General features: G+C 37.6%; 1 protein-coding gene across 3 annotated transcripts in view; it reads right to left on the bottom strand.

Moving 5' to 3' along the window:
• LOC129253561 (MLX-interacting protein-like) overlaps positions 1-12,467 on the bottom strand; it is a 54,854-nt gene that overhangs the window by 15,286 nt on the left and 27,101 nt on the right. For all 3 annotated transcript variants that reach the window (XM_064109213.1, XM_064109199.1, XM_064109207.1), the window contains exons 3-10: positions 10,221-10,291; positions 9,415-9,558; positions 8,793-8,946; positions 5,081-5,176; positions 4,536-4,624; positions 1,553-3,650; positions 852-1,075; positions 251-422 (exon numbers count right to left, since the gene is read on the bottom strand). In XM_064109213.1, the coding sequence (XP_063965283.1) occupies positions 251-422; positions 852-1,075; positions 1,553-3,650; positions 4,536-4,624; positions 5,081-5,176; positions 8,793-8,946; positions 9,415-9,558; positions 10,221-10,291 (3,048 nt within the window). The remainder of the gene's footprint in view (positions 1-250; positions 423-851; positions 1,076-1,552; positions 3,651-4,535; positions 4,625-5,080; positions 5,177-8,792; positions 8,947-9,414; positions 9,559-10,220; positions 10,292-12,467) is intronic.

Below are 12,467 nucleotides of genomic sequence, written 5' to 3'. Positions count from 1 at the left end.
GTTAGCAGCAAAGTTATAAGAATGATGTAGGCTCAGTCTAATCAGTGGCTCACTTCCATGAAGTAGTTAAAGGCAAAAATAAATAATTTCTTCTGTACTGGATGAACAAAAAAAGATATTCAAAGTTCATGATTTTACAAGAAAATTGATAAAAATGACTGATAATCAAGCTGATTTCATTCATGAGGCATCCATGATACACATCACTGAACATCTCTGTTTATAAGACAAATATCTATTTTGGACTCACTTTGCAAAGACTTGCTTGACTGAGCAATGTCGCTGGTTGCTATAGTGATGACTGAACTAGCCGGTGTTGCATTGTTGGATGATTGAGGAGATGTAAAAACAGACGCCAGGGAAGAAGTGAAGAACCCTGCTGTTGGAGGCCTCACAGCCTGTGTTTTAGGTGGCTCACTCGACTACATGAAAATAGTCATAATGCATACTGATATAATGTAACATCAAATAAACACTCATTGAAAAATAGTTTTACACTGTACAACTACAAGCAGAGCAAGTTCCATCAAGGACAATGTATGTTTCTGCACAAATTGCTCTCCTGTTCTTTCTCAATATGTGGATCTATCAAATTATTTATGAAAGTTAACAATACAATGACCTTAAACTATCCCATCTACAAATTAATGCCTAAACCCAATCAAACACAAAACAAATGTCTCAAATTCAACTCAGTCATCAAATTCTTTTTAAGAACTATTTGGTCATTCCGAGAATTCATCAGATATTTTTCTGCTCTATTGTACATCCTTCAAATTTGGGGCTACTCCTAGATTCGATATAATTTAAGCCTCTTCCATTCTAAACCAATGAATAAATATTGAACTTACCAACATCCTGATGGGTGTATTGCTTATTTTAGACTTGTTACCCACTGCTGTAGTAGAATTAGAGGCCAAGGCCAATGAAAGAGCACTAGCCTGTGTGGATGGGGCTGCCTTGGTAGATGGTTTAGATTCAGTCTTAACCTGGTGAAAGACAACGGTCCTCACTGGGGTACAAGAACCACCTTCAGGCTTTATTGAAATGCTGGCTGGTGATGTGTCATATTTGCCTGTGTAATATTGAAGGACAAAATCAATGATTCTAAAGTTCTGATCCCTAATGCTGTAAGGTCAGTCAAAGTTCTGCTCGCTAATGATGTAAGCTTGCCAGGTAATAATCTTTAATATTCAACATACTTTTGCTACTTACATTATCTCCAATAGATACATAAGGCTCAAAAACAAAAAACAAAATAGTTGGAACATAAAACACCCTTCAGACATTGATAATTATATAAATGAAATGCAAATAAAGGCTAGTTTGGTGTTTTAAAAAATGCCCAGAATAATGAATACTCAAAAACGATTAATTTTTCTGGTTCTTTTTTTAATGAAGAATATGACCCTGTTACTTTTTTAAAAATGTTTTTCATAAGTGGTTGGGGGAGGCAATATAAAAGAAATGGATCAACTTCCCAGAAAACCTTAATAGGTATCTACAAATGATAGATCCAAGTAAATAAATAAATCAAGAAACAATCAAATACCTGCTCCTTCTGCAAGGAGTTGTGTAAGAAGTGCTGTGCCACTGGATGAAGTACTGGTCTTTCCAATTTCACTCTTGGCTATAACGGGTATAGGGTCAGGAGCTACAGGTGCTGGTGCAATCTTGGCTGGTATTTTGGGTTTGATGACTTGCTTAGGCTTGATCGGTTGCTTAAGACTGACTCCTGCTGCAGGATTAGTTTGAAGCTTGAAAGTGGTTTGGGGTTTGGCATTAGCACTGTTCTGTTCCGGTGAAGGGGCTGTATTTTGTTGTAGGGATGTGATGGTAATGGGAGTTGCCAATGAGATTGAAGGCTGTCCAGTTGAAAACTGGATTGTTTGTAGCGTTTGGATTTGTCCATCTTGTTGGGGTTTCTGTTGCAGCTGCTGTGCCAAAGAATGGGTTTGTGCAAAGGTGGTTGGCTGATTTTGAATGTTATTTGCACCAGAAATGGTAGCCACTTGAGAGAGTCCAGTTGTAATGAAATTGCGACCAAGGATTTGGGTAAGTACAGGTTGACTGTCAGTTCTAGATGTATTCCTACCCTGCAGAAGGGTTGGTTGTTGTTGGGGCTGTTGCAATCTTTGCTGTTGCAGTTGGTGTTGCTGCTGTTGTTGCTGCTGCTGTTTTTGCTGCTGCTGTTTTTGCTGCTGCTGTTGCTGCTGCAGTTGTGCTTGCTTTTGCTGTTGCTGTTGAATCAGCTTTTGCTGCCTCAGATTTTTCTGCCTTTGTCGCCTGAGCTGGGCCTGCTGTTCTTTCTGCTGTTGTAATAATTGTTGTTTTTGCTGCTCCTCTTGCTGCTTTTGCTGTTCAAGTTGCTGCTGTTGCAGCTGCTTTTGCAGTTGCTGCTGCTGGCTATTTTGTAAAAGCTCACCAGCAGAGACATGTTTGGCTACCTCCTGCAACAGCTTTAAAGCCTGTGTCTGTTGGACAGTGAGACCTGTAACATTGAGAGAACCACTCAGACCTTGTGCCTGTTGCTGCTGCTGCTGCTTCTGAACCTGGGCCAACGTAGATGTCAGCGTGTTCAGAAGCTGTCTCGCTTTGGCCTGTGTTTCAGTATTTGCACTGCCAAACACATCTGATGTTTGGGCCTGCAATTGCTGTTGTGACTGCGGTAACTGCAACGTCTGCGCATTACTGACTCCTTGGAGTATACTATTATTCTGACTGCCTTGAAATAACTGACCCACACTGGTATCCATCATAGAAGAACCCTGTGTGAGGTTAGGAGTTTGCAAGCTGTTGGTGGGTAGACTGTGACTTCTCTGCATTGTTGCTGTTCGTGACTGGGGTTTTTGCTGCTGCTGTTGATTCAGAGCATTCAAAGTCTGTAAGGTTATAGGAGTAACCGTCTGTAGCTTGCTACTCGCTGCAGCAGCTTGATTACTAGGTGGAGCAGATGAATCTTTTGTCTGCTGTTGCATTGCAAACTGAGGACTGATTTGGTTGATCTGTACCTGCAGAGGTAAGTACTGGTTGATCACTTCTGTTTGTGGTTGTTGTGGCTGCTGTTGTTGTTGTTGCTGCTGTTGTTGCTGAGGCTGCTGCTGTTGATGTTGCTGTTGATTCTGCTGCTGCTGCTGCAAAAGTTGCTGCAGGACATTATTCTGTAAATTGGTCATCTGAAGTCCACCACCCAAACCACCCAACTCAAGGGTAGTGTTCTGCTGAAGCTGTGTACCAAACATATTCTGCTGGCCCAGAGTAGCAACACCACCCTGGGTAGTATTCCCATTTAGTGAGTTCAAGATCAGATTGCCATTGCTAAGGTTTAGATCTCCTACTTGGGGTTTGGGCAAGATATTCATGATCTGGTCTTGGTTATCCTGCTGCATCCCAGCCAGATTAAAAGAAGACATTGTGTTCTGTGTTTCCACAGTCTGCTGAAGCGACTGGAGCATCTGTTGCTGTGGCTGGGGTGGTTGGATATGCTGTAACATCTGTTGCTGCTGCTGTTGCCGCTGTGGCTGATTGAATCCACTGGTTCCTGCAATAAGTGGAACATCATCCATAGGCAGCATACTAACAGACTCCTCTCCTGACATTGTTGGAGTTGTCTGGAAAGATGATATGCTGCTGTCAATACATAGCGCATTCTGAAAAACAATCGGAAAGTAAAATATCCTGCATAATATCAAAGCTTATTCATTTCATTTAGAGACATAAACATTCTTAAAGCTTAATATTTGGTCTCTACGTTTGTTTTAATTATATGAGACCTTTATTACATGATACAGTATTCTTGTTTGGATGTTTCTATCTGGGACAAATTCAGATCCAAAATATGGATAAGGTTCCCACAGTGAGGGTTTGATATTTCCTAAAGAGATCTCAGCCATCAGTTGCATAAATGTTCTGATACTTGAAAAAAAAAAAATAATAATAATTATTTGGATCATTGAAAGGAGACTTACATGTAGCTCTTTATTATTGTATTGGGTGTTGCATTGCATTGCTTATTGCGCGCGTTGTCTATTTCGCACATTTTAAGTTGGATAATGGCCTTGCGGATTTAAAACAATTGCATAGAAACAGGGAAAGTAAAATACATTGGATAGGTAGTATACTAAAAAAATTGCAAACTGGCAAGTAAACATATGGAAAGATAATTAACACAAGGTTTTGTTGCATTGCAAAAGTGGCTTGTATGTGTAATGATAATGAATACTGACTGAAACACAAACTCGTATTGTATTTTGTACATCTAATAACATTTCAGATAATTTTTGCATGAAATCAAATGACAAAATACTGCGTACCTTGGACAACACCCCATATATGGTCTCAAAAGATGCGCATTAAAACAAGTTCTGGAATATCACATCAGTCTCTTTGACATTTGTGGACATATCATGCAAAAAACTATTTTAAAAAAAGGACATGGATTCCACATCCCCAGGGCTTTATTGAAGGGTGCTAAAAAGAAATGCCTAGCCTACTTTGCTTGTTTGGATCACAAACTGTAATTAATAGTAGCTTACCTGTTGAAGGAGCTGTGTCTGAGTTTGTTGACCTGTGAATATATATGTATTTGATTGAGCAGCAGAAGGATAGCTGGACTTCATTACATCTGGGGAAGAAAAAAGAAAGAGAAAGAGATGTAGTATTTACAAATAAAATAAAATTGATCTTCTAAATAGAACATTGAAACCAAACATAAATTTACGTGCATGATGATGCTTAAAAGACTATAGGAAGAAAACAGACAAAATAAAAAAAGAAAATAAGAAACCACTAGGAAATATCTTTGACAATGAACGAAAAAAAAATGAAAAACAGAAATGAAGTTGAGAAAAATAGACAAAAGGAAAAAGACGAATTGCAAAATGACTAGTAAGAAATACCAATCTGTAAAAGTCCATGTTTACTTCCCATTGTAATAATATAAAGCAATCAGACAAATAAAAGAGGTCATATTCAGTGTTTTTTGTTTTATTCATGACAAATAATATTCTCATAGCAGTAAAAATCGTCAATTAAAAGGTACATCTCCCATCCTTGGGAGGGGGGGGGGTGATATTTGTACCTTGTGCCGAGTCAAATGTATCCATTACATCATCCAAGGATGGCTGTAGCTGAACTAAACCAGGCTGAATGATGTCTGCATTTATACCAGCATGAGCTATGGGATGACAAACGAGGAACATCAAAATATATACATTGTAAAGATAAGGTAATTCTAAATAAGCAGCAGAATATGTGTTAGCTACATGTCATAGAGTTATTCCATTTTTTTATACATCATTATAAGCATATTTTAAAGGGTAATGATGATAATACAAATGATGTCATCTTCATCATCACTACTAAATACAATTTGAATCTTTCTTTAAACAATTCCAATCTTTCTTTGAGACTTAATGATAAGAATTCTTACATTATGGCTTCATAATATGAAGATTATTTGTCTAGCGCTGTTATCTTTAAAGGACAAGTCCACCCCAACAAAAGTTGGTTTGAATAAAAGAGAAAAATCCAACAAGCACAACACTGAAAATTTCATCAAAATCGGATGTAAAATAAGAAAGTTATGACATTTTAAAGTTTCGCTTAATTTCACAAAACAGTTATATGCACATCCTGGCTGGTATGCAAATGAGGAGACTATGACGTCATCCACTCACTATTTCTTTTGTATTTTATTATATAAAATATGAAATATTCTAATTTTCTCCTCATTGTCAAGTGAAACGATGATTAATTCATCCCTGAACATGTGAAATTAGCATTGTTTAATACTATATGGTTCAGTCAAGTTTGTCCTCATCGTCAAATCTGTAAAAAATGAAATATTGTATAATTCAAACAATAAAAAACAAAAGAAATAGTGAGTGATGGACATCATTGACTCTGTCATTTGCATGTCACTGAGTTGTGCATATCACTGTTTTGTGAAAAATAGCGAAACTTTAAAATACCATAACTTTCTTATTTTACATCCGATTTTGATGAAATTTTCAGTATTATGCTAGTTTGATTTTTCTCTATTTATTCAAATCAACATTTTTCTGGGGTGGACTTGACCTTGAAACATTTTATTGTACATGTATGTATTTATTAAAACCCAAATCATAATACTACACAAATACATTTTCTACTTTGTATGATGAATCTTTAGACTTTTATCAGGAATCCACTTTCTCAAATGAAAAATAGACAGAATTGACATTGCATTGAATCATTATCAAAATTATCATTAAAAAAGAAACATTTTACCAGGTAAAAAAAAAAGGGGGTAATAATTAATACAAGTGAAACGCCTCTGGCAGTCTCGCCTGCATTACGCAATTTAATATAGCAGCAGTGCTAACTTTGAAAACTACTATAAAATAATCATTCGCAAAAACATCATTCATATAATGACATAATACCACGTTCATTGACCATAAATGACATTTGAACGGAGACTTAAGACTGTCAACTACACCCATGTCCACATTTCATTCACTCTATCCATAAACTTTCAAAGTTATGATGGCACTTCAACAATTACCCCAACATGGCCTAAGTTTATTGACCTTAACTGACCTTTGACTTGGTTTTGTGACCTGAAACTCACAAGGGATGTTCAGTGATGCTTGATTACTCTTATATCCCAAGTTTTATGAACTAGATCCATAAACTTTCAGAGTTAGGATGGTAATTCAACAAATACCCCCAACACGGCCAAAGTTCATTGACCTTTAATGACCTTTGACCATGGTCATGTGACCTGAAACTCGTACAGGATGTTCAGTGATACTTGATTACTCTTATGTCCAAGTTTTATGAACTAGATCCATAAACTATCAGAGTTAGGATGGTAATTTAACATATACCCCCAACACGGCCAAAGTTCATTGACCTTAAATGACCATTGACCATGGTCATGTGACCTGAAACTCGCACAGGATATTCAATGGTACTTGATTAACCTAATGTCCAAGTTTCATGAACTAAATCCATAAATTTTCAAAGTTATGATGGTAATTCAACAAATACCCCCAACTTGGCCAAAGTTCATTGACCCTAAATGACCTATGACCTTGGTCATGTGACCTGAAACTCAGGCAGGATGTTCACTAATACTTGATTAACCTTATGTCCAAGTTTCATGGACTAGATCCATAAATTTTCAAAGTTATGATAGTAATTCAACAAATACCCCCAACTTGACCAAAGTTCATTGACCCTAAATGACCTTTGACCTTGGTCACGTGACCTGAAACTCGAGCAGGATGTTCACTAATACTTGATTAACCTTATGCCCAAGTTTCATGAACTAGGTCCATATACTTTCTAAGTTATGATGTCATTTCAAAAACTTAACCTTCAGTTAAGATTTTGAAAATAATTTTCCAAACATGGTCTAAGTTCATTGACCCTTAATGACCTTTGACCTTGGTCATGTGACCTGAAACTCAGGCAGGATTTTCAGTAATACTTGATTAACCTTATGTCTAAGTTTCATGAACTAGGTCTATATACTTTCTAAGTTATGATGTCATTCATGAACTAGGTCTATATACTTTCTAAGTTATGATGTCATTTCAAAAACTTAACCTTAGGTTAAGATTTGATGTTGACGCCGCCGCCGCCGTAGCCTCTTGTCGAGGCCCTGTCGGCTGCTTTCCGAGCGAACATGGCAAAGCACGGGAGAGAGCGAAGCAGAGCGCCGCGAGACAGGGCCTCTGGACATCTGTACCGAATTTCACCGACTTTCTTTTGTTTTTTATTGTTTTTACCAATTCACCGACCAAAAACTGGTCGGTGAAAATCATCCAATGAGAGCGCGAGCTGCTATGACGTCATATTAAATATTCATGAGCTCATCTTGAATGGCGACCCTTGGATTCTTGGCGAAGAGTGACGACGAAATATCAAAGAGCACTGAATATGCCTCTAAAATGCTGAATATTGACCGATTTAAGGATTTGCAAGTCGATGAAATTAACTCTGCACTGAAAGGACGAGATGTCTTTGTAAATCTACCCACAGGATATGGAAAAAAAAGTAATATTTCATGCGATTCCACCGGTCGATCCGGGGCGTCGATTATCGATCTCCGCTGTGCAGTGCAGTGAGGGAAGCTGGAGTGGAGTTGCTGGGAGTTGACTCGAGTCTGACCAGCGGCTGAGCAGTATCTCCCGGGAAGTTTCGGGGCGGTGATGGGTCTGTTACGGCCAGTAGTAATAGTAGTAGTAGTAGTAGTACCACTACTTGTAGCATTTTGCTGGTTATATCCCCTTTAGTGTCCCGCAATTAAATGAATCCCCTGCAGAATAGTGTACTACTATAGTATTCCGAACCCAAGACGAAACAGCTCTGACATTTCATTGGTTTACTCGGTGACCGGTAATATCATGACTCATGTATATTCATTAGGAAGACGTTCCTCATGAATATATAATTCAGTTCAGATGTCAAGAGGCCCTGGCTCGCGCCAGGCCTAATTCGCTTCGCGAATTAGGAAAGCCCTCGCTTCGCTCGGGAAGCAGCTGCCAGGGCCTCGACAAGAGGCTACCGCCGCCGCTGCCGTCGCCGTCGGAAAAGCGGCGCCTATAGTCTCGCTCTGCTATGCAGGCGAGACAATATACCATTTTCCTAGGCTAGGAACTACTTCCTTTTTATCAGTCTCCCTCATATCAATCACAACTCTATAATACAATTACTACAAATTCAAAAGAGTAATAATAGCACACAAAAGGTCGAAACTGACCGTTTCTTGGGCAAGTAAACTATTTGAGAAAGCAGCTTACCTATCTCCTTGGGATTTGGGAAGGGGAAGTTTGGATTAAGGCTGGTGAAGAGTGTGTCTGAGAATTCAGAGAAGAGTGTCTCTTCATCCAGGACCATTGGTGTCCCTTCTTCCGAGCTGGTGTCCAGGAAGTTCTTGCTTAGCGCCTGGAAATGCTGTTTCAACATTTGAAATAACAAATGAAATAGCAATAAGGTACTTGATCATAAATCCTGTATTTATCTCATCATCACCCCATGTAATTTATGAATTTCTAGAGGGTACACACTTCCATTTCAGCTACTCTGAAATCACAAGTTTCAAGAGTGTCAAAGTGATTTGTCAAAATAATCAAATTTTTTGCAAGTTTTGGGAAATTATTAGGATGTGCTTTTCAAGACCAGTAAAAACCTAAAAGATCATTATAGGCGACTTATTATTGGTTTTTGGTTAGCAAATCACACATATTTTTATAAGAATAGCTGTATGAATATTTTGCTCTTTGAAATATCCTTTAGGATTGTATGAAATATTTCCTATAATACAAACTTAAATGTAGATGTAGATTTAAATCTTAAAAAAAATCTGCCAGTTAAAGTTATATACTAAAATGAATATCTGTAAAATACATGTAAGTATCATACCTGCTGGTAGAGTAAGTCTTCCAGAATTCCTTCCTGCTGTCCTGATTGGATGGACTTCTTCTTGTAGAATACCCTCCATTTCTGGTACTCCTTGACAACTGCACACAGAGTTCGCTTCCAATACTTGCCTTCAAGAATTACAGCCTGAACATGAACAAAAAATTAAGTTGAGTCACATTCGTTGAATCATCATCCAAGTCAACGCATTTTTGTCAGACCAGATTGTGCACATTGAGTGTTATTTATAGCTTAGAGCACTGTCTTAAGGCAAAATTGTTACAGAGGCCTCCAAGAATGTGGACGATATCATAACATTACAGGCCAAAATGTCAAGAAGGAAACTTTAGAAATTCTTATGAGCTATTAATTGACTTACACTGTGTATGACATATCCTAAATTTTTGCTTCATCTCAGATTCAGGTCAAGTTTTATGGTTAAAATTCATATTCACAAATATGTTTGCCTGTATAGTTCAATACTAATTCTATAAACCTTACAAATCAAAATCAATGTATACATACAAGTACATGATAAGCATGAATCAAATAGAATACTAGTATAAAAAAGAAAAAGAAAAGAGACATTTGAATACTAAGGAGCTGAGTGAGATTGTACAACATATAGCAGGCCATTTTTGATAATTCAATACAGTACTACTTTTGCACCAACATTTCATTTGATTTCATGATACACTAAGAATATATCATGTATGAATATGAAAATACAAGTAATCAGCAGACAAAAAATTAAATGCATCAAGTTAAATAGTGCACGGACTTGATTAAGGACTTGCATTCATATTTACCTGTGGGGTGTTGTAGCTGTCAATCAACGGAGAAGAAAATTGGCATATTTGGGGTTGCCTACCCAAGATAACTGTGATAAAAACAACGAAAACAAACAATCAATAATACAGATCACATTCTTTAATGCCATTATGGGTGTTACATGGTACATCCATACAGCATTGTACTTGAATTGAAATAATTTAAGTGGTATTTAATCTAGATTACATTGGAATCTGCACATTGTATAGAGTCTACATGTAATTTTTCTGGTTATGTGCGTACTGGTTTTCACTACAAAATACAGGTAAAATTGGTCCAGAGAAATTTGAAAAGCCCCCCCCCCCCCATAAAAAAGGGGTTTCACTACAAAATGAAGGTCATTTTGGTTACAATTCCTGGGGGTGCTGCCTATGGAGATGGAGAATAATACACGCAGCACCCCCAAGGGAATTTTTTGGGTGTTTCAGCACCCCCAGCATCCCTGCTTCCCATCCCAGGGCCATGCTATTCCCCCCCCCCCCCCCCCGGCTTTAGCACAGCTACCCTGAACAGGTGACAGGTCCTTGAGCATTCAAGGTTTTCCTTCCTACCGAGTATCCATTTACTACATGTACAGTCACTTGGGTGGAGAGTGGCAAATGTAGATAAATGCCTAGCCAAAGGATGCGAATGCCATAGTGGGATTCAAATCCCTGACCTTGAGGTTCAAACAACACATCTACATAGATTATACATGTTCATTTCTATGCGTATATATGTTAACACCAACAGACTAATCCTACACTTAATCATAATGTGGATCTTTAACAAACATTTGTCAAACTCAACCTAATTGATCACAAAGGTCAAGTCTGGTTCACTATAAATATCTAGCCAGTTCAAGGTGATCAGGTAGGCCTACATAGGCCTACATATGTACAGGTAGTGTACTTTTTTCCCCCTTACCATGTCAAGTTATTTTTTAACACTCTACATATCAGGAAAATAAATCTTATCACAACTAGTGAATACTAGTATCTATCATTATTACCAATGTTTAATGAGACATCATAAAATTCTAATCAATCACTGTTTTAATCACCCATGATTCGTTTACTTTTCTACCATATGCTCTTTGCGTTCAATTTCATGACCCGGTCAAAATTAAACAGCACCTTGAAAATAGGTTGAAGTATTGTCTTGTTTATGTATGACACAATGCACACTGGACAGATCACAATAATTAAGGCTGGCTATCTCCATGGTGATGACATTTTTTCGCCCCTGGAGTGTACCTGTCCTTGTGAAGGTGACATTGAGATGTTTGCAAATCCAGATATGACCAAGGTGATGTGATTATGCCTGTGATAATAAGGTGCTTCCTGAAACTTCCTGTGACTAAAAATCAAAAGCCCCCTCCACCCCTCATCCACAATTTATCTGTCTCAACAACCAACACATGTTGTTTTGTATCTCTTTATTGAACAAAAAAGCAATAAAAGGAACAGTGTAAAAATACAGATGCAATTTTTTGCATATATTGTGACAAAAGAAAGCCCAAGTCACGGTCCCTTAACTGACCATGGCAGGGCATATCAAACATTGTGTAACAGTGACATAAAGTACCAAAATAGTTAGCAAAATGAAAATATACATATATTAACATGTAGGCTATAGAAACTCAAGATGGAAAATTCAGTGAAAATATTAAACTTTAAACATCAAAGATGAATTGCTATTCTAAAGTAATTAGGAAATGGGTAGAATCTTTCAGATAACAAAACATACACTGTACATGTAGGCCCCTATTTAAAAAACTATTATCATAAATTGATAAAAACATGACATATCGATATCCAGACTCCTATTATTTTGTAAAAAGGTCTTAATTGTTAGGTCATGAACATGAATAACATCATTGAAACAGGGCTATAGGCTACGAACATAAGGGACGTACGTAGCATGGCACACAAATTTCTCAATTAATCACCAACGTGATAAATAAATTCACATGTGAGTACAATCTATTGGAATCACTGCACAAGAAAACAGCACACGTTCAGCACAGGCTCAACCGTTAACACAACCTGCAAACATACATGCAATATGAATAACAATTGATTTCTGAGCAAAACATATTTCCCCAGCAAGCCAGGTATTCAATTCTCTTTTTCATCATGTGAATACAGCAAGCCATCCAACAAAGGGGAGTAGTCCAGGGCAAGTACGGGCATACAAAAATGCAATAGATCCTGTGGCCTGTTCTCATCTACTTTCTTAAACTG

The sequence above is a fragment of the Lytechinus pictus genome, chromosome 2 (assembly GCF_037042905.1).
Source record: "Lytechinus pictus isolate F3 Inbred chromosome 2, Lp3.0, whole genome shotgun sequence".
Taxonomy (NCBI): domain Eukaryota; kingdom Metazoa; phylum Echinodermata; class Echinoidea; order Temnopleuroida; family Toxopneustidae; genus Lytechinus; species Lytechinus pictus.
This window is presented reverse-complemented; position numbering and strand designations above follow the sequence as displayed.